The sequence below is a fragment of the Solanum dulcamara genome, chromosome 12, assembly GCF_947179165.1.
Source record: "Solanum dulcamara chromosome 12, daSolDulc1.2, whole genome shotgun sequence".
Lineage (NCBI taxonomy): Eukaryota > Viridiplantae > Streptophyta > Magnoliopsida > Solanales > Solanaceae > Solanum > Solanum dulcamara.
The window spans coordinates 3476073-3500401 of NC_077248.1; the positions used below are offsets into that span (position 1 = coordinate 3476073).

Below are 24329 nucleotides of genomic sequence, written 5' to 3' on the forward strand. Positions count from 1 at the left end.
TAATTGTTTAGATTTCGTTTTTTTTTTAGATTTGAAACCTAACCATTCATATTTTAATAATTTAGTGTATTTATAGTGTTATCACTTAATAGGTGTGAATAAATTCAAAGTACCAAATTGAATATACACGCGACAACTTTCGCGCTATTCCATCTCTGTCGTCTCCTCCGTCGCCATCTTCTTCTAAAAATTATTCTCCGCCACCCTCTCCACCTAGCTTAGGTGGCAACTGCTTCTACTCTCCATCTCCACCATCACCATCCTTCGATAATACTGTTGGTGACTATGATTATTTAACACCTTCACCTATTAGTATAATTGATAATAACGTTACCCTTATTTATGAACATTATCTTTTTGCTCCACAGTTCATCTCTATATCCTAATGTTTTATATTTTTATTATAATTTTATAATTAAGATTTATCTAGAATTGACAGATCAAAATATTATTAATCCAAAATATCAAAGTGCAACTTAAAAGAAAATATTACAATTTAAAGGAAAAAAATAATAGCAAGTATATATAGCCTTTGGGCGAAACACAAGAAAGAAGAAATACAAAGGAAAACAAAATCGTCCGAAGCTTCATTCACTTGGATTCTCTCTGAGTGACGAACAAAGCCCTAACGTAGCAAGTCAAAGGGCTCTGTACTTCTTCTACGAAACATGGGTTCAGGTCAGAATTTCAATTTTATACTGAAAATATTTAATTTAATGGGAGTTTATTTCCACTATATACCCAAATTTATGCAATGTCTGATCAGGATTTATATGAAAAAGTAATTTTTGGTGTATATATAGAAAAAAGATGAAATTTTGAGACATGGGTTTCGGTTCTTTACGTATATACTGATATTATTTGTATGTGTTAGATGTTGATATGGAGGATTATGGATTTGAGTATTCTGACGAGGAGCAGGAGGAGCAGGATGTTGATATTGAGAATCAGTATTACAATTCAAAAGGTAATTTTGAAATTTATGCAAATTAATCAGCTACAAAACCCAATAGTTGGGTTTTCTACATATGAGTTATGTATTTTGATGGGTGATCTGCTATTTTGAAACATTGATCAATGGGTTATTGGAAAGAACCTCTCTACCCAACAAAGGTAGGGGTAAGGTCTGCTTACGTCCTACCCTACCTAGACCTCACTCATGGGATTACATTGGGTATGTTGTTGTTGTTGTTGTTGATCAATGGTCTGTGTATAATTCACAAGCTAATGTTGTTGATTGAGTTACTGACTGGCTATCCATCTTAAGAAATTTGGAGGGTACTGCCAGTGGCGGAGCGAGATTTTCACTAAGGGAGTTCAAAAATACAAAAAAGTAAATACACAAAGAAGTCAAGATAATTCAACATCCAGTATATACACATAAAAAGATAATTTTAACCTTATATGTATACAATATAATTTTTCGCTGCCCTTGACCCCACCTGGCTCCGCCTCTTTCCAGTAGAGATAATCTTGTGAAAACATGGTACATGTGAAACAGATAACTAAAAGTTGAATCAGAGCACACAAGTGTCTCTCCATTAATTGTTAAACTTTGAATTTGGTTAGCTTTTACTTAGATTCATTAAGGTTGTCCTGGACCATGGATAGTATTTACTGTTCTCGTAATGAAAAATCTTTTCCCCCATACTTTGCCTTTATCACCCGTCCTCATCAATGCTTTATCTCCATAGTCATTTAATAAATGAAGTGTCATAAGGTTTTACCGTTTTCCGTCCCCGTTGCTACTACGTTCTTGCTTCTTTTTTATTTTTATTTTGATAAAGGTAACAATATGGAAGCAGTATTTACACAAAAATAGGCATCACCTTGTAAAACTTAGAAGGCATCCAAAAACTGTAAGATTGTTTCAGTATAATCTACCCAAACTTCTTTATACCAGAATGAAAAATCTAAAATACAATTCATCGTAACTTTTTGAATGGAATTATACTATGCCATACTTAACACCATTACTTTCCATCTTTCTGAATAAAATTATTTCTACTTCCTAAAATTATTCTCTCCATCGCTGCTTAACTATAAAAGTTGGAAGGTCACTTCCTATCAACTTTTTTCAGTTTCTCTACTTAACAATCTTGCTATATTAAAAAAAAAACAAAAAAAAAACAAGAGAGAATTTCTTATTGAATTGATGGTTAATAACATGTACAAGGGCTTCTTATAAAGGATTTTGAGCTACATGTAATAATGGAAGTTTTCTAATTCTTGGGATTTCAAGTAGTTGCGTTATGATCATTAAGACTTTCCTGCACAATATTCTTAATGATTCTCTTGACTTGATCATTCCCTTAGACTTTTGACAAGCCTCCTTAATCTCTGGGTCGCGAAGCAACTTGAGTTTGCTTTTAGTGAAATTTTAACTTTTAACTCTTTTTATTCAATTAAAGAAGTAGGTCCAACAAAATATTGCATTCTTCTACATTAATTTCCTCTTTCTCCTTGCAAACCTATTACTTAAAAGGAAAATTATGCAACTTTCCATTCCCTTGATTTCTCTTGATTCCAGAAGTGGGTTGAAATGAATTTCATCAGCAAATGTTCTTCTAGAACTCCGGTGGAGAAATTGAGTTCTACTGATCACATCAACACGGATGAAATTTTATTACTGTACCTGTGATTGGGGCACAATTGTGTGTACTGGCTAACTCACTATCCTGGAATTTTGATTGTGTAAATTGAATCTTTTGTTCATGTAGTGCATTATTTTGTCATTTTTAGTATGACATATATTACAGTGATTTCACTGGGTTGTTGTTGTTGTTGTATAGATTACAGTGATTGTAGTCTTATTCATGCTTTCTAAATCTAGAGCTTCTTTTCTGTTCCCCTGATTTTCCAGGTCTAGTTGAGACGGATCCAGAGGGTGCGCTTAAGGGATTCACCGAGGTGGTACGAATGGAACCTGAGAAGGCAGAATGGTAATTTGCATCCAATGCGTATGAAGTTCATTTCAATGGTGTTACTAGTTTTCTTTTAGAAATTGGTGTTGTTGGTTGGTTTCCCATACATAAACTAAGCTACATGCAAAATCTGGTTAATAGAAGGAAAAGTATTAGGCCTAATCTATTGACCACATAACTTTTGAGGCCCAAGAAAAAATCATAGCTTTTGAACTGAGGTCACTAGCTGGAAATCGGAACTTGTTTAACTGGGTTGTAATGGTTTCTCTAACGCTTGCTGCCCAAGCTATTTATAGCGGGATGCTACATGCCAAAAGAACTATCAGACACAAAACGAAAAGCCTAAGAGACCAAAAAGAAACTTCTCTAGATAATATTCCAACCAAAAGTAACCAAGTAAACAAAGGACTTGAGTATTGATGATAAAATGCTGAAACAACAGTCAACTTTGTAAACAAAGTACTCTATGCCACTTAATACTCTTGGGATAAAATTTATATCAAACAGTTGTTTAGATTATCCAATACATTCCCATTTATCGTGCATACTTTTTCCATAGGGTGTATTTCAAATAAAGACAAAATGGATTTTGTGAATTGACAATTGAATCACCTATTAAAGGTGCAACAAAAAGGATTTGGTGGTCCTTGTAACAACTTTTAATTGGTTATTAGATCTCTTCCATGCTACCCATTTGCCTATTTTCAATTTTGTGGATTTACTTTGGATATTCTACTATTTTATGAAGTAGTCAAATAGAGGATGCATCAAGTAAAGTTTATCTAATTTTGTCATGATGTCTTTCCTGTCTTTTAGTAACTCAAGACTTATTAAAGAAAATCAGCTAGAAAAGAGAGCTTAAATCTAGTTAAACAATTTACGTGTTACTATGTAGTATGATTTTAACATCTTTCGGATAAACCATACCAAGCCTGTTGAGTTCCCACATCGCTTGTGAGATGGGTATCTAGTCTCCTTATAGTCTTAGGCAATCCTCACCTCATGTGCTAACTTTTGGGTTGACTAAGAGACCCAAGGTCCATTTTCTTATCATGATATCGAAGTTAGTCCCATCCCAATTCATTGTTTATCTGTGGGCCCCATCTTATATTTTCCACGCTCTAGATGTCCAAACATAGGTGTGCAGGGGTGTTGAGTTCCCACATTGGTTTTTGGGATGGGTATCTGGTCTTCTTATATGTTCTTGGGCGGTTCTCACTTCATGAGCTAGCTTTTGGAATTGAGTTAGACCCAAGGTCCATTTTCTTATCAAAACCTATGGTTTCTAACATAATTTGGCGATGTTTGTAATGATTTGTATATAATACATGACATGTCTTGGCTCCTCTTTTTGGCATTATATTCCAGTTGATCAGTATCAGTGTATTTCTCTTCTTTAATTTGAACTTTTTTAATTTTAATTAGACAGGACATGGCGCAGTTACAGCTTACGGAGGACATGACCTTAGATAGGAGGGTGTGGAGGACCCACATTAGGGTAGAAGTCTAGTTCATAGTCTCGTTATTCTTCTCTATTCATAGGTGTAGTAGTGCATTACGATCTCTTGCGCTTTGACTTCTGATTTCTGTTATTTCTGTTATTATTTATTACTTTCTATGCTTTGATTACTCAATTTTACCTGTGACGCTTTCATTATTTATTTAATCGTTATTTGTTATTAGTCTTTATTTATTTGTATTTATTTGTTATCTATTTGTTATTTGTTTGTTGTTTTTCTCATAAAGCTTTTAATTTTCTATTCTTATCTAACATTTTTTATGCATTTATGCTTTTACTGAGCCGAGGGTCTCCAGGAAACAGCCGTCCTACCTTGGTAGGAGTAAGGTCTGCGTACATTCTACCCTCCCCAGACCCCATGTTGTGGGATTTCACTGGGTTGTTGTTGTTGTTGTTAATTTTAGGATATTGCATTATCTTCATCAGTCCCAGTTTTCTGCATTGAACTGCTTTACACTACAATTTCAATTGGTTCATGGCTTATGATCTTTTGTCTTGTGTCTTGATTAGGGGTTTTAAATCTCTTAAGCAGACTGTCAAGATTTATTATCGTTTAGGGAGGTATAAGGAGATGATGGACACTTACAGGGAAATGCTTACTTATGTTATATCAGCAGTAACACGAAATTACAGCGAGAAGTGTATAAACAACATAATGGATTTTGTCTCTGGCTCAGCTAGTCAGAACGTTGGGTTGTTGAGGGAGTTTTACGAAACCACGCTGAAAGCCCTTGAAGAGGCTAAAAATGAAGTAAGATAATACATTATTTGATTACAACATATATCTGCTCCCTTTCCAGGGTGAAGGTTGGTTTGCTATTCATGGATGTTTTGCTAAAGAAATAATTGTTTTTGTGCAGAGGTTGTGGTTTAAGACAAATCATAAGCTTTGCAAGATCTGGTTTGACATGGGTGAGTATGGTAAAATGAACAAGGTATGGTGTCATTTGGATATACATCCTTAGTTTTTCACGGATTACAGAGTATTATGGTTGACTCTTTTCTATATTCCTTTTATTTTACCCACGGAAGATTATGAAGGAGCTTCACAGATCTTGTCAAAAAGCTGATGGTACTGATGATCAAAAGAAAGGGACTCAGCTCTTGGAGGTTTATGCTATTGAAATTCAAATGTACACTGAGACAAAGAATAACAAAAAGCTGAAGGTAAGTCATTTTGAGTAATTCTACTGCCTCCTCACTTTTATTTGATGATTCGAGGGAGATACCTATGGAATTTTTCACAAACGTATCATAACTTACAAGTTAATATGCCATTTGTATTATTGAAGATTCTAGATGAACATAACTGTTATCAACTTGTTAGAAGTGCTTTTCACATTCAGATGACTTGGTTGTCCTTAAATTTTGTAAAAGCACATTTTCTTCTTCTAAAAGCTGAAGACTATTATATCACTTCATATCTGGATGTGCAGATTTGAATTTAAGAAAATTAAGACAAGGCATGACTAATAGCCACACTGATGGTAGCCATGTGGATTGCTCTTTTTATAACACTTCCATTATACAGCCATATCATGCTGTACTTTTAGGATTTGAAATGTGTATGCTTTTGCAGAACAATTTAGTCATATGTGGTGGTACTGAAACTAATTAGTAATTAGGGAATCTGGAGATTATGTTAGAGGCATATTGTGTGGCCTTTAACAGATATAATATAGGCTTAAAGTCTCAGTTTTTTTCCACGAAAATCTTATGTGTGTCTTACTTCCGATACGATGACTCTGATAGTTTTCCCTTGTCTCCATTTAGTGTATGTCATGATTTCTTTGGTTTTGAGGATACCTTATCTTTGACATAATTTAGTATGTGCGTGTCAAGTTACTTTCCATCTTTAGCAATTTCTGGTTTCCCAAACTTCTGACCACTTAGCAGAAATAGCAAACACTGCTATTTGATTCTTAGTAGTGCTACTATTGATCTAACAATCAATAGTAGTCTAGGATCTTAGTGGGTTAACCCCTCCTCTTTGGGTCGGGAGTTGGACTTTATCTGAAAACATACTTTGTGAAATGGGGTAACTTCTTTTCTTTGTAACCTTTAGTCCAACCAATAAGAGATTCTTTAGATTAGTCAGCTTCTTCTCTTGTCTTCAATTAATGTGCATTACTAAATCGGTGGTTTTAGTTTCTCTTGCCAACTGCTTTATCCAAAGCAATATTTTTTCTATACACGATAGGTACATTAAGATGTCATTAAAATCATTAACAATAGGTATCTTATGGTTGTACCTATTCATTCCGTGGATCCATTTATATCTTACGGTACTGAATATCCAACATGTATCATGATATTCTTGTAAAACACATGATTTTTACGATTGATTTTTAGAGTGTTATTTTAAAATGTTTTAGCACATAACAAAATTATTCCCTTTTAAAATTTCAGCAGAGGCTGTCATAGCTAGTACATGAACATTTATTTTATATCGGTACAACTTCTAATGGTTTTGATGATGTCCATGGAGGCTTTGGTTTTGGGGAAAGGAATGGCGACAGGGTATCTCCTGGAGTTTGCTAAAGCTTTTGAGTTGGTCATTGCTAACTCGTGTTTTCTGAATAGGGATAATCAATTGGTCACCTTTAGTAGCACGGTAGCTAGGACTCAGATTGACTACTTACTCCTTCGGAAGGGTGATAGAGGCCTTTGTAAGGATTGCAAGGTTATTCCGAGTGAAAATATTACTACCCAACATAAGCTTTTGGTGATGGACTTGGAGATTAAGAGGGATAGGAGAAAGAAGTCCTTTTATGACCGACTGATGATTAGATGAGGGGCCTAACTCCCGCCCTTTCTCTGGAGATGGGGTGAAGTTGACTGATTTAGAGGCCTGGAGTAGTAGCGGGGATGTGAATAACATGTGGGACATGACAGCTAGTTGCATTAGAAAAGCAACTACCGAGGTTCTAGGTTATCGAGAGGAATCTTTGGTGGTCGTCAAGGAGATTAGTGGTGGAATGGAGAAGTACAAGGCAAAGTGAAAGCCAAGAAGGTTGCCTTACGAAGCGGTTGGAGTGCGTGGACGAGGAGGAGAAGAGTAGGCTTAAAGATATCTATAAAAAGGCAAAGACTGAAGCAAAGTTGGCGGTCACCAGTGCTAAGACGACAGCTTTTGAACGCCTATATGTCGAGTTAGGGGGAAAAGGTGGGGATAAGAGATTGTATAGGCTCGCCAAAGCGAGAGAGAGGAAAGCCCGCGACCTGGATCTAGTAAAGTGCATCAAGGACGAGGAAGGTGAAGTGGTAGTGGAGAGACCTCTATCAAGCAAAGGTGGCAAGCTTACTTCCACGGACTCTTAAATGAAAAAGGACATAGAGACATTATACTGGGTGATTTGGCGTACTTTCACAGTCTTCGAGACTTTGGGTACTGCAGGTGTTTTAGGGTTGAGGAGGTTAGACGTGCTATTAGCAGGATGAGGAGGGGGAGAGCGATCGGGCCCGATGATATCCCGATAGACTTTTGGAAGAGCATTGAAAAGGTAGGTTTGGAGTGGTTGACTAAGTTGTTTAATGTTATTTTGAAGACTGCTAAGATGTCCGATGAATGAAGGTGGAGTACTATGATTCCATTGTATAAGAACAAGGGTGATATCTAAAACTGTAATAATTACAGGGGTATCAAATTGCTAAGCCACACTATAAAAAATTGGGAGAGAGTGGTGGAGATGAGGGTTAGGAGAGGAGTGTCAATCTTAGAGAACCAGTTCGAATTCATGCCGGGGCAGTCGACTACTGAAGCAATCCATCTTATGCGGAGACTGGTGGAGAAATTTAGAGAAAGAAAAAGGAATCTCCATATGGTGTTCATTGACCTTGAAAAGACTTATGACAGTTTTGAGGGATGTTCTCTAGAGGTGTGTGGAGGCTAAAGGTGTCCCGATGGTGTATATTAGGGCGATAAAGGACATGTATGCTGAGCCAAGACTTGGGTTAGGATGGTGGGAAGTGACTCAGAGCATTTTCCTGTTGAGATGCTGAGTCCTTTTCTTTTCGCCTCGGTAATGGATGAGTTGACACGGTCTATTCAGGAGGAGGTTCCATGGTGTATGCTATTTGCGGATGACATAGTTTTGATTGATGAGACTCGGGACAGAGTTAATGATAGGTTGGAGGTTTGGAGACAAAGACTGGAGTCCAAAGGGTTCGGATTGAGAAGGAGCAAAATAGAATACTTGGAGTGCAAATTTAGTGTTACAATGGATGAAGAAGGCACGGAAGTGAGGCTTGCCACTCAATCTATTCCCAAGACAGAAAACGTTAAATATCTTGGATCCATCATCAAGAGTAGTGGGGACATCGATGATGATGTAACACACCGTATTGGGGGCAACGTTTATGAAATGGAGGCCTACCTCTAGAGTCCTGTGTAATAAAAAAGTACCACCTAAACTTAAAGGTAAGTTCTACAGAATGGTGGTTAGACTAGCGTTGTTATATGGAGTGGAGTGCTAGCCAGTAAAGAACTCTCATGTTCAGAAGATGCATGTTGTCGAGATGAGGATGGTGAGATGGATGTGTGGAGACACTAGGAGTGATAAGATTAGGGATGAGGTTATTCGGGAGAAGGTGAGAGTGGCATCTGTGGCAGACGAGATGAGAGAAGCGAGATTGAGATGGTTTGGGCATATGCAGATGAGGGGTGTCGATGCCCCAATTAGGAGGTGCGAGCTGTTGGAGTTGGGGGTTATGCTGAGGGGTAGGGGTAGACCGAAAAAGTATTGGAGAGAGGTGATTAGACAAGATATGGCGCTATTCCATATCATCGAGGACACGACCTTAGGTAGAAACAAGTGGAAGTTGCGCATTAGGGTAGAAGGTAGTTGGCATAAAATGGTGTTTTGTCGTGTGTCGGTTTAGGGGGGTTGTAGGCCTAGACAAACCTTTATGGTTGTGTTGTTATTGCCTTTGATTATCACATTATTTTGCTATCGTTATTGTTTTTGTCTTGTAAAAGGTATATTGTTGTTGTTGTTGTTGATAAGTGGAAAGTTAGAAATATAACTTGTTTCAGCTATTAAATTTATTTTCCTTTGACATGTCTGGCAATATGCTTAATGATAGGAATTGTATGGGAAGGCTCTTACAATCAAATCAGCTATCCCCCATCCTAGAATAATGGGAATAATCCGTGAGTGTGGTGGGAAAATGCATATGGCACAAAGACAGTGGGCAGCGGCAGCTACTGACTTCTTTGAAGCTTTTAAGAACTACGATGAAGCTGGTAATCACCGGCGCATCCGGTGCCTGAAGTAAGTTAAAAGTTACTTTATACAGTAAAACCTCGATAAAGTAATATTCTCGCTAAATGAATATTTTTCTTCGGTCCCGACTTGAGCCAGTTATATTAAAGTAATATTCTCGCTAAATGTATTAGATAATAATTAAAAATAAAGTATTAAAGGCCCAGAAAAAATATAAAGTAATAATTATTAGAATACATCAATAATTTATATATATTTAATCAGTCAATAATACTAGACCAATAACCTTTTTTAAAAAAAATATGATTCTATAGTTGATTGTTTTATCTTTCCACCAAAACCAAAATTAATCTCACCCTTATGGCACATACTGCAAAATACTCTCACAATTTTTTTTTCCTACGAGTCATATTTTTTTTCTTTTTTATGGCACATACTGCAAAATACTCTCTGAAATAATAAATATTTATTTATTGATAAATAAATATTTTATGCATTTATCGATAAACTAATAATCTCGATAAATGAATATTTTTTCCGGTCCCAAGCATATGCATTTATAGAGGTTTTACTTTAGTTGTTTCTCTTATTCTATTCAGGTTATTACAAGTGACTAGAGCTGTTGCAATAAACTATATTTGTTAATTGGTTGAATAACTAATAGGAAATAAGAACTTATGTTATACTAAAGTGGTGAATTATACAAGTATGAGATATAAACTTACACGGCTGAGCATCACCAGAAGTGCCTATCACTAATGCAAATCATGAGTTTATTCCTCAATTTGGTAGTGAAAATTAGCTTTTGGATATGTAAAAATCTTTTCAAGCTACAATTTTCAGGGTGAGCCCAATAGATTTTTAGGCCTCTTTAGAAATTTTAATATTTATAGACTTTAAAAGTATAAAAAGAGAGCTCCTTGCACCTAAGTTTTAGGATATGAGTTTGCTCTGAGATTTCAGCATCTTTACATTCAAAAGTTTTTTTTCACCACCTTCAAAAGTTGTCACTCGTTAAAGCTCTTCTTTTTAAAACATTGCAGATACTTAGTATTGGCCAATATGCTTATGGAATCACAAGTTAATCCGTTTGATGGGCAAGAGGCAAAACCGTATGTAAACCTCTATTCAGCATGTAGGTTATTATGCTTATTTTGTTTCACTATTCTGACTTTGCAAGACCGTATTCCAGGTACAAAAATGACCCAGAAATCTTGGCCATGACAAATTTGATTGCTGCATATCAACGAAATGAGATATTGGAATTTGAGAAAATCCTTAAGGTGAGGATTACTAGGGCCCTTTAATCAGTTTATTACATCTAGTCTAGAAAAAATAACAGATGGATTTTGTGCAGAGCAATAGAAAAACCATCATGGATGATCCATTCATTAGAAATTATATCGAGGACCTGTTGAAGAATATAAGGACTCAAGTGTTGCTGAAACTCATTAAACCATATACACGGATCAGGATTCCTTTCATATCGAAGGTACAAGTAATCCTCATGCCTTTCTCTCTTCAGCAGTTGAAATTTGTACTCTGTGTTCTTTCCATTTCGCCCTCCAACTTTTGTAGTCGATTATTTTATCTCTGTTTCCTGCTTATATGTATCTGAGAAATCCTCTATTGAACTGAAATTTGCCATGTTCATCTGCATTCAGGAGATCAACGTACCAGAAGGTGACGTGGAAACGTTATTGGTGTCATTGATATTGGATAACCGGATACAAGGTCATATTGACCAAGTAAACAAATTGTTGGAGCGTAGCGACAGGTTCTTCCACTGTCTTTTTTTCTCCCCTTGAGTTTAAGTTATTGCACTGTGGTGCAAAAATGATTACACAATCATCACACATAATGTAATTACATATAAATCTCTATGATAATCATCGATCAATAACCTAATAAAAGAGTGTAATAAACTTGCTTATCACACATTAAACCACTATCAGTGTATATAACTTAAACTCCGTTATCCCTTTTTCTCTAATATATTGACTTTTGAACTTTATTGGATATTTGCTCCTACAGGTCAAAGGGGATGAAGAAGTATACAGCTATTGATAAATGGAACACACAATTTCAGTCTCTTTATCAAACCATTAGCAATAAAGTAGGGTAAAATCAGTGTTCAACTGATTTTTTTATTTTTTAAAATTTTTATTAAGATTAGCAGCAAGCTACAAAGTGAACAGAAGGACAAGAAGAAAGAGTGTACTAATTTTCTTCTGTCTATTTATGTTTTCAACTTTACAAATTTAGCTCTTTGTACTTTCTATTCTCAATTTTTTCATTGAACTCTTTGAGAAATTTTAAGAATTTGAGTACTTTCTTTGATGCAATCTTTTACAAGTTGTGAGATGATCTCATAGAAATTGATTTTACCAAATTATTTTATCTATTATGATGATGATGACGACACGAGCTTAAATGATGAAAGGAAGATTCATATAGCTAATATTAACTTATTTGGGTTGGAGGTGCAGTTGTTGTTGCTATACAAGGGGTAAAAATGATTGAATGAATAGTTTCACTTCATCAGCTGAGTTTTTTTTCGAAAATCAATTTTTCATGTTATGTTATATCACATGTTCTCTATAAACAACATTTTATTATATGAATACGAAAAAAAAAGAAGGGACATTTGGGTTTTTAGTTTTTTTCAAACTTAGTTTTAGTTTTATGTCTTTTTTTTATAAGAGATCTAAGAGAAAAAGTTATTTATGTCAATTCAATTTGTAAGAATTCATAAGAGATCATTTTCATAAAAAAATATCAAAACAAATAATATCGTTATGGAGAAATTTGATTATACTTTAAAAAATCAGCTCTTTAGTAGTTATACCATAGAGAAAATTGGCATATTCTATGCACAAAATCTGGAAAAACATTTCACAAAAGGAAAATAAATAAATTAATCCTTACATCCCTATAAAGTAATTCATAAGAGATCATTTTCATAAAAAAATATCAAAACAAATAATATCGTTATAGAGAAATTTGACTATATTTTAAAAAATCAGCTCTTTAGTAGTTATACCATAGAGAAATTTGGCATATTCTATGCACAAAATCTAGAAAAACATTTCACAAAAGGAAAAAAACAAATTAATCCTTACATCCCTATAAAGTAGCAAGTTTCTTCTCCATTTGATGAACATCACCAACAATGGAGAAAATAATAATAATAATAATCCTTTTCTCTCTTTATTTTCTATTTATTTCTCAATATATGACAGGTAGGGGTGGGCGTTCGGTATTCGGTTCGGTATTTTCAAAGTTCGGGTTCGATAATTCGGTAATCGATAATTCAAAGTATATATCAAATACCGAACTTTCAAACTTCGGTTCGGTAATTCGGTAATCGGTAAATAAAACTTCGGTTCGGTACGGTATTCGGTAATACCATATTTTTTTAATAGTTAATATACAATAAAAATTTATCCGCATTTAATATTTACATTAACCTAAAGAATACATATCTTAACTTACATTTTTATTACTACACCATAATTAAATAATATATGCATTTTAACTTGCCGAATATCGAAATCGAAATTGCTCGTAAGCCACATTCTACGGAGGAGAAATGATACATCGTAAACAAAGAGAAAATAATTTATGAATCGATACAGAATAAAAAAAATATTACCATGTAATAAAAATAATGAAAAAGAGTGAAAACAAAAATCTCTAATATATCATACATAATTTTTATACATATGTTTTTCTTTGAATTATCCAAAAACTCTACATCACTGCACTAATTATTAATTAGTTCCTGCAAAGATATGAAAGAGTTGGAATCTTTCGTTTTCAATGTAACTACCAAACAATTTATGTAGATAACTAACGTGGAAATCATGCAAAGTGAAATTAGAATTCTTAATCAATTGCATAAATTTGAAATTAGAATTTATAATTTTTACATGTACATGAATTAAATTTTAGCAGTTATCCATAATGTACGTGTAAGTGTGCATATAATGATATAATATACGGTAAACGTGGGAAAGTTGAAATGAAAATGGTAAGGAAAATGAAAAAATGAGATAGTTTCCTCTTACTATACTCTTATTTTTTGGTAATTTTTTTTCCAGTTTTTTTGTAAAAAAAAATATTAAAAAGTTCGGTATTCGGGAAATCCCGAATACCGAAACCGAAATCCCGAATACCAAAACCGAAATACCGAAATATCAATTTCGATACCAAATACCGAACCGAAATATCGAATTACCGAATACCGAAATACCGAAATAGCCGATTCGGTTCGGTAATTCGGTTTTCGGTATTTTATGCCCACCCCTAATGACAGGCTATACACTGTGTATAAATACCCTGCATGTTTCGATTGCAACTGTACTGGTAATAAATACAGACAATGGTCAAAAGTATTGGGTCCAGCCCCTATTTTTTTCTTTTGTGGCTGTAACCCACTCTTTTTTTGTCAATGAAGTGTAGCAATATAAATTTTTGATGGAAAGTGGCACAATTTCTTTGACAAATTGTGAACTGTAAAATGCAAATTTCACTTATAAAAGAAGCTCTTCAGGTCCTTATTTAAGACACACCAATTCACAGAGAGAAAAATATTTAGAGAGCTGTGAGGTTTCCATAGACTATATATAAAAAATAGTTTGTGAAGCAAAATAGAGTAATGAGCGATATTTTCATATGGTGGTAAATCAAAAGGAGTGTCATTCCTTTTAAATGTGTGGTAGTCATTTTTTGAGTATTGTACTCGTGACTACACGGTGTAAAATTCCTTACTATAGTGATATCAGTTGCTCCTCTTGGCTCGTGGTTTTTTTTCCTTATTTAAAAAGGTTTTCACGTAAAAATTCTTGGTGTCATTATTTTCTCATTTTATTTTCATTATTTTGACTATATATACTTTTGTGTTAGTCTATATTTTTTTCAACAAACTGATATCAGAGTAAGGTTTTATCTAAGTATGCTCTGTGGTTGCAGCATAGTCTGAACTTCCACATCAGAAAAAATTTAGTTTGGCTTGGAATAGTTATATATATTTTAGGGGAAACGATGAAAGTCAGCACTAGTAGAATGATTACTTTGAATGGTGTTAATTATGCCATTTGAAAAGGAAAAATGGAAGACCTATTTTTTGTTAAGAATTTTATCAATCAGTCTTTACCACTGTAAAGCCTGATAATAAAATAGATGAAGAGTGAAATCTATTGCGCCGACAGATTTGTGGATTTATTAGGCAATGGTTGACGATAATGTGTTAAATCATATTTCTAGGGAGACACATGCTCGTATTCTATGGGAGCATCTTGAAAGCTTGTATGCTCGGAAGACTAGGAACAATAAAATGTTTTTAATAAAGTAGATGTTAAGTTTAAAATATCATGATGGTTCTCCGATGACAGATCACCTAAATAATTTTCAAGAAATTATGAACCAGTTATCTGCTATGGGCTTTAAATTTGACGAAAAAATTCAAGGTTTGCTTCTACTTGGTTTCCTACCAGACTCTTGGGACATTTTTAGAACTTCATTGTCAAATTCTGCTTTCGATAATGTGATCTCTATGAATTTCGCCAAGATTAGTGTCTTGAACGAAGAGATGAGAAGAAAATCTCAAGATTCTTCTTCGTCGGATGTCCTGGTAACTGGCTCTAGGGGGAGAAACAAGAGTCGTGATCCTCAGAGTAGATAACATAATAGGAGAAAATTCAGAGGCAGGCTTAAAGATATTGAGTGCTATCATTGTGGCATGAAAGGGCACACAAAGAAGTTCTGTCAGAAATTGAAGAAGGAGAACAAAGACAAAGAGGATAATAAAAAAGATGACAATGAAAATTGCCTAGCCACTGTCTCTACCAAAGATCTTGTTACAGTCCTTGATGCGAATCTGATAAATATTGTTTGTGACGAGTCAAGCTGGGTTGTGGACATTGATACCGCATCTCATGTGACATCAAGAAAGGATTTCTTCTCTTTCTATACTCCTGGTGACTTTGGAACCTTGAGTATGGGTAATGAGACTGTATATAGGGTGGTTGGTGTTTGTACAATTTGTATGAAAACTAGTGTTGGAACTAAATTAGTTTTGAACAATGTAAAACATGGACCTGATGTTTGTCTGCACCAAATTTTCGTTGGTGTTGTAGATGATGAAGTATATGTTAGTACCAATGGTGGAGGAAAGTGGAAACTCATTAAGAATTTTTTGATTGTGAATCGTGGTAACAAACCTCGTGGTTACAATGGACTATGGCTTCTACTTGTGCCAATATGGTGAATGCAGTTAAGGGAGATAACTCCTTAACGTTGTGACATAAAAGGCTTAGTCACATTAGTGAAAAATGACTTAATGTTCTAGCCAAGAAAATATTGTTGTCAGATTTCCAAAGTGCTAAATTAGAAAAGTGTGAGCATTGCTTGGCTGAAAAATAAAATAGAGTTTCCTTTAAGTCTAATCCTCCTTCAAGAAAGATAGAGTTACTTGAATTGGTGCACTCTAATTTATTTAGTCCAATGAAGACAAGGACTTTGGGTGGTGCACTCTACTTTGTCACTTTCATTGATGATTGCTCAATAAAGCTTTGGGTTTATGTCTTGAAGACTAACGACCAAGTGTTGGGTGTCCTTAAGGAGTTTCAAGCTTAAATTGAAAGAGAAATTGAAACTTATTCATACTAATAATAGTGGTGAATATTGTGGACCATTTAACGAATATTATAAGCACCAAGGTATTAGACACCAGAAAACTCCTCTTAAGATTCCTTAACTTAATGGATTGGCTGAGAGGATGAATAGGACCTTGATGGAAAGAGTTAGATATTTGCTTTCTGAAGCAAAGTTGCAGAACTCCTTTTGGGGTGAGGCTTTATTGACCACTGCACATGTTATTAACATATCTCCTGCTGTTGCTTTGCAAAGTGATGTTCCAAATAGAGTTTGGTATGGAAAGAATGTTTTCTATGACCATTTGAGAGTATTTGGCTGCAAAGCTTTCGTACATGTGCTGAAAGATGAGAGGTCAAAGTTAGATGCCAAGACAAGGCAATGCATTTTCATTGGATATAGCTTGAAGAATTTGGTTATAGACTAATGATCTAATTGAGAAGAAGCTTGTGAGAAGCCTCGGTATTGTCTTCATGGAAAATCAAACCATTGAAGATATTGACAAAGTGAAGAAGCTAAAATCTTCAATTCAAATGGAGTAGTCCATCTTGATCAAGTTCCTCATACAAGTGTGCATGATGTTGGTGGGCTTGATGATCATGGAGATGCTCAGAATCAAGTCCTAGATCAACATATTGATATTGATGATAACAATGATGTTTTTATTGATGATGCTCCTACTCATGAAGTTGTGGACGAATTAAATATTTCTCTTAGAAAGTCCATAAGACAACGTATTTCTTCATCTCATTATTCACCTAATGAGTATGTGCTTCTCACTGACGGGAATGAACCTGAGTTTTATGAGGAGAGCATGGAAGATGAGCATAAGGATTAATGGATTGAAGCCATGCAAGATGAGATGTAATCTTTGCATGAGAACCATACTTATGAGTTGGTGAAATTGCCTAAGGGCATGAGATCTTTGAAGAACAAGTGGGTGTTCAAATTTAAAGTTGAAGAACACAGCTTGAAGCCTAGGTACAAAGCTAGATTGATTATTAAAGGCTTTGGTCAAAGAAAGGGTATGGACTTTGATGAAATATTTTCGCCTGTCGTGAAAATATCCTCCATTCATACAGTTCTTGATTTGGCTGCTAGTCTTAATTTACAGATTGAGCAGATGGATGTGAAGACGACTTTCCTTCACAGTGATCTAGAAGAGGAGATTTATATGGAATAACTTGAGAGCTTCAAAGTAAATGGTAAAGAAAATTTTGTATGCAAACTCAAAAAGAGTTTCTACGGAATAAAGCAAGCTCCTACACAGTGGTACAAAAAGTTTGAATCTGTTATGGGGGGAGCAAAGCTATAAGAAGACTTCCTCAAATCACTGTGTGTTTGTACAAAAATTTTCTGACAGCAATTTTATCATCCTCTTACTATATATGGATGATATGTTGATTGTGGGGAAGAATATTTTTAAGATTGACGAGTTGAAGAAAGAGTTGTTTAAGTCTTTTGCTATGAAAGACTTGGGCCATGCCAAATAAATTTTAGGCATGAGAATTAGTCGTCTCAGAAAAGAAAGGAAGATTTACTTATCACAAAAGAAGTACATTGAATGTGTACTGGATCGCTTCAGCATAAAGGATGCTAAGTCTGTTAGCACACCTCTTGCTGGTCATATGAAGTTGAGCAAGAAAATGTGTCCTACAATTAGGGAGGAAAAAGAGATCATGGTCAAAATTCCATATTCCTCCGTCGTCGAAAGTCTAATATATGTAATGGTATGCACTAGACCTGATATTGCTCATGCAGTTGGTGTTGTCAGCAAGTTTCTCGATAATCCAAAAAAATAATATTGGGAAGCTGTAAAGTGGATACTCAGGTATTTGAGAGGAAACTCAGATAAATGCTTGTATTTTGGAGGATCAAATGTAATCTTGAAGGGCTATACAGATGCTGATATGGCAGGTGACCTTGATAACAGAAAATCCACTACTGGATATTTGTTTACTTTTTCAGGAGGAGCTATATCATGGCGGTCGAAGTTATAGAAGTATGTTGCACTGTCTACAACTAAACCTGAGTATATTGCGGCTACTGAAGTTGGCAAGGAGATGATATGGCTCAAGTAATTTTTTCAATAACTTAGTTTGCATTAAAAGGAGTATGTTGTCTATTGTGATAGTCAAAGTGTAATAGACTTGAGCAAGAACTTTATGTACCATGCAAGGACGAAACACATCGACGTGAGATATCACTGGATTTAAGAAAAGATAGAAGATGAATCTATGTAGGTTGAAAAGATCTCTACAAATGAGAATCCTATAAATATACTGATCAAAATGGTAACAAGGGACAAGTTCGAGCTGTGCAAAAAACTTGTTGGCATGAGTTCTCTCTGATAAGACGAAGATACCTCATTCTAGTGAATAAGACTGGATGGGGAGATTTGTGGGGTCCAACCCTTATTTTTTTCTTTTATCAACAAAATACAGCGGCAGCCCACTCTTCTTTTGTCAACCAAATGCAGCAATGCAAACTTTCGATGAAAAGTGGCACAATTTTATTGACAAATTGTGAACAGTGAAATGAAAATTTCACCTAAAAAAGAGCTCTTCAGCTTCCCATTTAAGACATACCAATTCACAGAGAGAAAAATATTTAGAGAGTTGTGAAGAAAAATAAAGTGTGAGCGATATTTTAGTAATGTGATAAATCAAAAAGAGTGTTATTTCTTTTGAGCGTGTGATAGTCATTTTTGAGTATTGTACTCGTGACTACACGGTGTAAAATTCCTTACTATAGTGATATTAGTTGCTCCTCTTGGCACGTGGTTTTTTCCCTTATTTAAAAGGGTTTCCACGTAAAAATTCTAGGTGTCATTATTTTCTCATTTTATTTCTATTATTTTGACTATATATATTTTTGTGTTAGTCCACGTTATTTTACAACAAAAAGATCCACTAAAATATGAGTGGCCAAAATTAATTGGAGTTAAAATAATGAAAGTACCTCTGGGTATGCTCCCTCGGTGTAGGCCTACCACGCTTCGCGCCTGCGGCGTTTTCACCTAAAACCATAGTAGAACGAGAAATCCTAATGTTATTGGTGTCGTGTTGGATGCTAATTGTATTAAATACGATAATATGTGTTGTAATCGTGTGTGGCTTTGTCCTGATACTAAAGGTTTTATTAAGGATTGCTAGATAAAATTATGTACTTTTTATTCTTTATGCTAATGCTATAAGCAACAAGAAATAGTTAGTAGCCAATATAATTTTTTAATAATCTGTTGGCAAATATGATTAGTGACGAATTTTATTGTTTAATTTTATCCGTCTCTAAATAGGATTATAGGAACTTACAATTTTTAGTACCATTTCTGCCTTTTTAAATGCTTAAATTATTTTCTTTCTGAATTAATTAACCATGAGTTTAAGAATATATGAGTACTTGCTTTGATGCAATCTTTTACAAGTTGTGACATGAGTTTATAGAAATTGAATTTACCAAGTTGTTTGATATTACTACTTTTTATGACGCAATTATATCTAAAATTAATTATCACCATTCAGAGACAAATCTCTCCATAACAATCAACTTTTATAACTTAGTCAGAGTTTTTTTTTGTGTGGACTAATTTGTCATGTTATGATATAGTATCTTATATTCTCTATAATAGCCAAAAGAATATCTGAATAAATAATAGTGGAGAAGTTTTACTGTGTTTTGAAAACCATTGAATCAATTTGGCATAGACTATGCACAAAATCTGGAATTACATTCAACAAGGAAACAAAAATCTAAAATTTGTGAACATACATATTGCAAAAATCTAAAAAAATCACTCAACAAGTTAAAAGAAAACAAAAAATAATAATTCTAACATCCCTATAAAGTAGAAAGTGCCTTCTCTATTTGCAAAACATCACAAACAAAATGGAGAAAAAATAAATAATCGTTTTATCTCTTAGTATTCTATTTCTTTCTGAATCTATGGCATCCGATATGAAATACCGATAATGTATGTTGCAATCGTGTGTACATATAAGCAACAAGAAATGTGAGTTTAATTTTACTCTTATATAAATTTATTTTATCAAGTTGTTTGATGTCTATTTTTTAATTCTCTACTTGGAATTTAGACAAGAATGCCTCGTAACACACATTTATATTATTTAGTCATGATTAACAGATTTATGTTATTACTTTAATTTTAAATTGTTAAGGTTATAGTTTAGTGTAAACATTGTGTACAACTACAACAATCCAGTGAAATTCCATAACGTGGAGTCTGGGGAGGGTAAAGTGTAAATATTGTGTACGGATAAATATTTACCATTATAAGCATTTCAAATTATGGCTGATCTAAAAGTCGGATAAAAAAAGAAGGTTGTGGTAGGTTGGACATGAATATAACCATAGTCTAATTTGTCGCTAATCTATAGCTAAATAGTTCCGTAGCTAACAATTTATTGCTAAATTGAATTAATGACGAATTTTATTATTTGACTATAGATTTTGTCTAATCTATGAGTACACTTGATTAGAAACAGAAACCAAATATGGATGCAAAAAGTTAATGGTTGTATTTACCAGAAATTAAAGATTTGAAAATGGAATCTCTATGCAGATTAATGTAATTAAAGATTAATGCCTCATTATTTCCCTAATCAACCTATTTTAGGCTAAAAAATAAAAGCAAATGATGCCACTAATAGTTGAATTGAAATAAAGTTCTTGTCAAATGGTCTATTTACCAACTAACAAAATCCTAGCATTTATTTGGAAGAGATTAGATGCTTCAAATTAGCCATATAAATTATTCCTTTTTTTATTTTATTGAAAAAGTCCAAAGATATGCTTACACTATTCAAAAGGGCTTTATTTTGGAATTCAAGTTAAAGATCTTTAATCAAAGATCACACAATAATTCATTCGATCACCACACGTCACAAAAAAATATATAATCCTTAAAGACCTCATCTTATATAAGACAACTAAATACAAATAATAACGATATTCAGTGAAATCACATAGATTGAATTTGACGAGAATTTGTATACTTCGATCTTATCCTCATCTCATAAATACCAAATCTAAGCTTTTGTTGGGTATTTCAATTTTGAAAATAAATACTATGTTATTCTAAAAATCAAGATTAAATATTTTTAAAAAAATACTCAAAATATAGACTATTCGACTCTAGTACTCTGAAAAATTCTGTCTAGTGGCATTCGATCACAGAATCCATTGACAGCTGCATAAATGACTAGACATTCAATTTGAACTTGATGAACCTTTTAGACACCACCATTTAGATTTCGATCCTATCATTTAAAAGTTGTACAAATATAACATTTGGATAATTACCCTTTTGAACAATATTAGATTAGGGTATGATGTTTACTCATATATTGTTCAACCTTACAAACAATACATTAGATTGTTCTCCAACGTCTGTAGTAACTTACAAAAATTTTAAACAATGATCTAACATTTTCTCATAAGATTTCAGATTACACAAAAATAATCTTTAGATAGTCGTCTAACGTTTTCTCATAAATTTTTTAATTTTCTCCAACATATCCATGAATTGCAAGAGCAATAAAAAGAATGATCATTTACTAAACAATTATCTCACGGACAAGAATTTCTTAAATAATAAAAAACAAGACAATTAGTTGTAGTATAGATTATAATAATATTATTTTTCAAAAAAATAATATTTTTAAAAAAATGCAAGATAATAAAAAGCTGGCAGGGGCAACGGCTAGTTTTTGAAAAGGACTGTCAAACGGTCAATAACTGAGCCCAAAAAGTGTCGGCAAAATTTGAATTCTAAACAGTGTTTGGTATGGCCCATAACCCGACAATATTCGGACCTTTTAATTCATTAATATATTAAATAAATAAAATACCTACTTTTCTTTATAAATAAAAAAAGGAAATAATATTAAATTATGCTCCCTCTATTTTAATTTGTTTGACTTGATTCGGAGTACACGATCGAACTAACTTAGAAAGTACCTAAAAGTAATACAAGTCAAAATAGTTAAAAATTCAAAATATCCAAAAATTATGATCAAAAAAAATATCTTTCATATCACAATAAATAAATGGAAAAGGGTCAAAAATGCTCTTAAACTTTTGAAATAAACAAAAATGTCTTTCGTTTATATTTTGGTCCAAAAATGTCCTTGTCGTCAATATTTTGCTCCAAAATGCTATTATTGTTATTTAATGAGTCAAAATACCCTTTTTCAAATAAATATATTATTTATTTTCTTTTGGAACATATTTTTTTTCTAATAATATTTTTTTTATTAGCAAATTTTATTGTAATATTCATTTCAAATAAATATATTCTCTAATTTGTTTTATGGAATTTATACAGCTAGCTTTTGTATGAATCAACCACCAAATGACTTAATTAATATAATATCCTTATCCTTATTATTGATTATTAATTGGACTTTAGTTCTCTTTCTCAATGATTGTAAAACTTTTCCTATCATAGTTAATTGGAATTACTCATTTTTAATGTTTATAAACTTAACTATATCTGATTTTATATCTTTAATTTGGATATGTCCTTTAAGCTTAGTTGACAATGTTGGTATAGGCCCGGTAAGTTAATTATTATCATACTAATAGACGAATATTAATCGAGGAGATGTATATAAATTAATTTGAACATTGTGATATAAGAACATAATATAACTTGAAATAATAATTAAAAAAAAGGCAGTTCGGTGCACTAAAGTATAACTTGAAATAATAAAATATTAAAAATCATGCACCTATTAACTTATATCATTACGCTACTATTATAAGTCCTCTGTATAAATTAGACGCTCGAGCATCTTTCTCATATCAATCAAGACTTTATAAAAATATAGTTATGATTATTTTATCAAAAAATAAATTAAAGTATAAGCTACCCAATTATTTGTTCATAGATGGACCTATAATTGGAACATAAGAAGCATTTTTGTCAAATAGAGTATGACATAGTGACCATGCCAACTATTTTAGATATCCTTATTGAATTGACAAATAATTGTCATACGGTTTTCAATTTATTGGATAATTTTAACTTTAAAACCCTTAATACAATCGAGGGTATTCATAAAAAGATTATTAGTAATTACTATTATAATAATTATTTTCATATTTGTCGAGTAATTAAGATAATTATGTTCTTAAAAGGGGATTGAGAGCTCTATCCTTACGCTTTTATTATCAATCTCATTCATTTTCGATACTTTATATTCCTGATTCTTTCTACTAAGATTTTTTTCCATCTTGGGATTTCTTTGGCCAAGAGATGTTGAAATTGCATAAATTATTTGTTTAGTATACACTAGATCTCAATTTTGAAATAATGGACCTAATTGAGCATCTTGCGAAATACAACCTATTCATGAATTTAAATCAGAACCTACTTTTATCATATCGAACTCCATAAATTCAACTCTCCTGAGATGGAGAAATGCAATGAATAGATGAATTCCTCCCCTCATCGTAATAAAATCATCCAGAACAGTAATAAAACCTCAAACAATAACAATATATCCAACGAAATTCCATTAAATGGAGTCTGAAGATAGTAGAATGTAGATATACTTTATTAATACCTCGTAAAGGTAGATAAACTATTTTCGAAAGACCATCGACTCAAATGTGTCAAACACAACTAATAGAAGAAAAAAATGATGAAGAAACCGATGAAAAAAGCAGTGAAATAAGAAAAACAATTTATCATCGATAAAAGAAGTAATAATAACAACAAAATAGTACAGTAATAAAATTTCAAGTTATATATTTCTATTTTCTCCAACTTCTCTTTTCTTTTTTTTTTTCACTCTGATTTTTTTTCTCTTTTTCACAAGTTTACTCTCTGAAAAATAAAAATAAAATTAATTATTTTTCTCATTATTTTCCCCTTATATTCTATATTTTCCTCTCTGTACTCTTGTTGGTGTGTATAACGTACAACATATACATATACATCAATCAGTATCTTTAATCCAAAATTCATCAAATGATTTA

The 24329-nt window shown here is 33.2% G+C and overlaps 1 protein-coding gene across 1 annotated transcript; it reads left to right on the forward strand.

The window, feature by feature from the left end:
* Positions 1-542: 542 nt before the first annotated feature.
* Positions 543-12023, forward strand: LOC129877197 (COP9 signalosome complex subunit 2-like). The gene is made up of 12 exons (XM_055952682.1): positions 543-678; positions 875-967; positions 2864-2942; positions 4954-5194; positions 5304-5378; positions 5476-5610; positions 9529-9716; positions 10712-10780; positions 10861-10951; positions 11026-11160; positions 11333-11445; positions 11703-12023. Exons 1-12 carry the CDS (start codon positions 669-671, stop codon positions 11791-11793), a joined length of 1320 nt encoding a protein of 439 aa, XP_055808657.1. The 5' UTR covers positions 543-668; the 3' UTR covers positions 11794-12023.
* The last annotated feature ends 12306 nt before the right edge of the window (positions 12024-24329 follow it).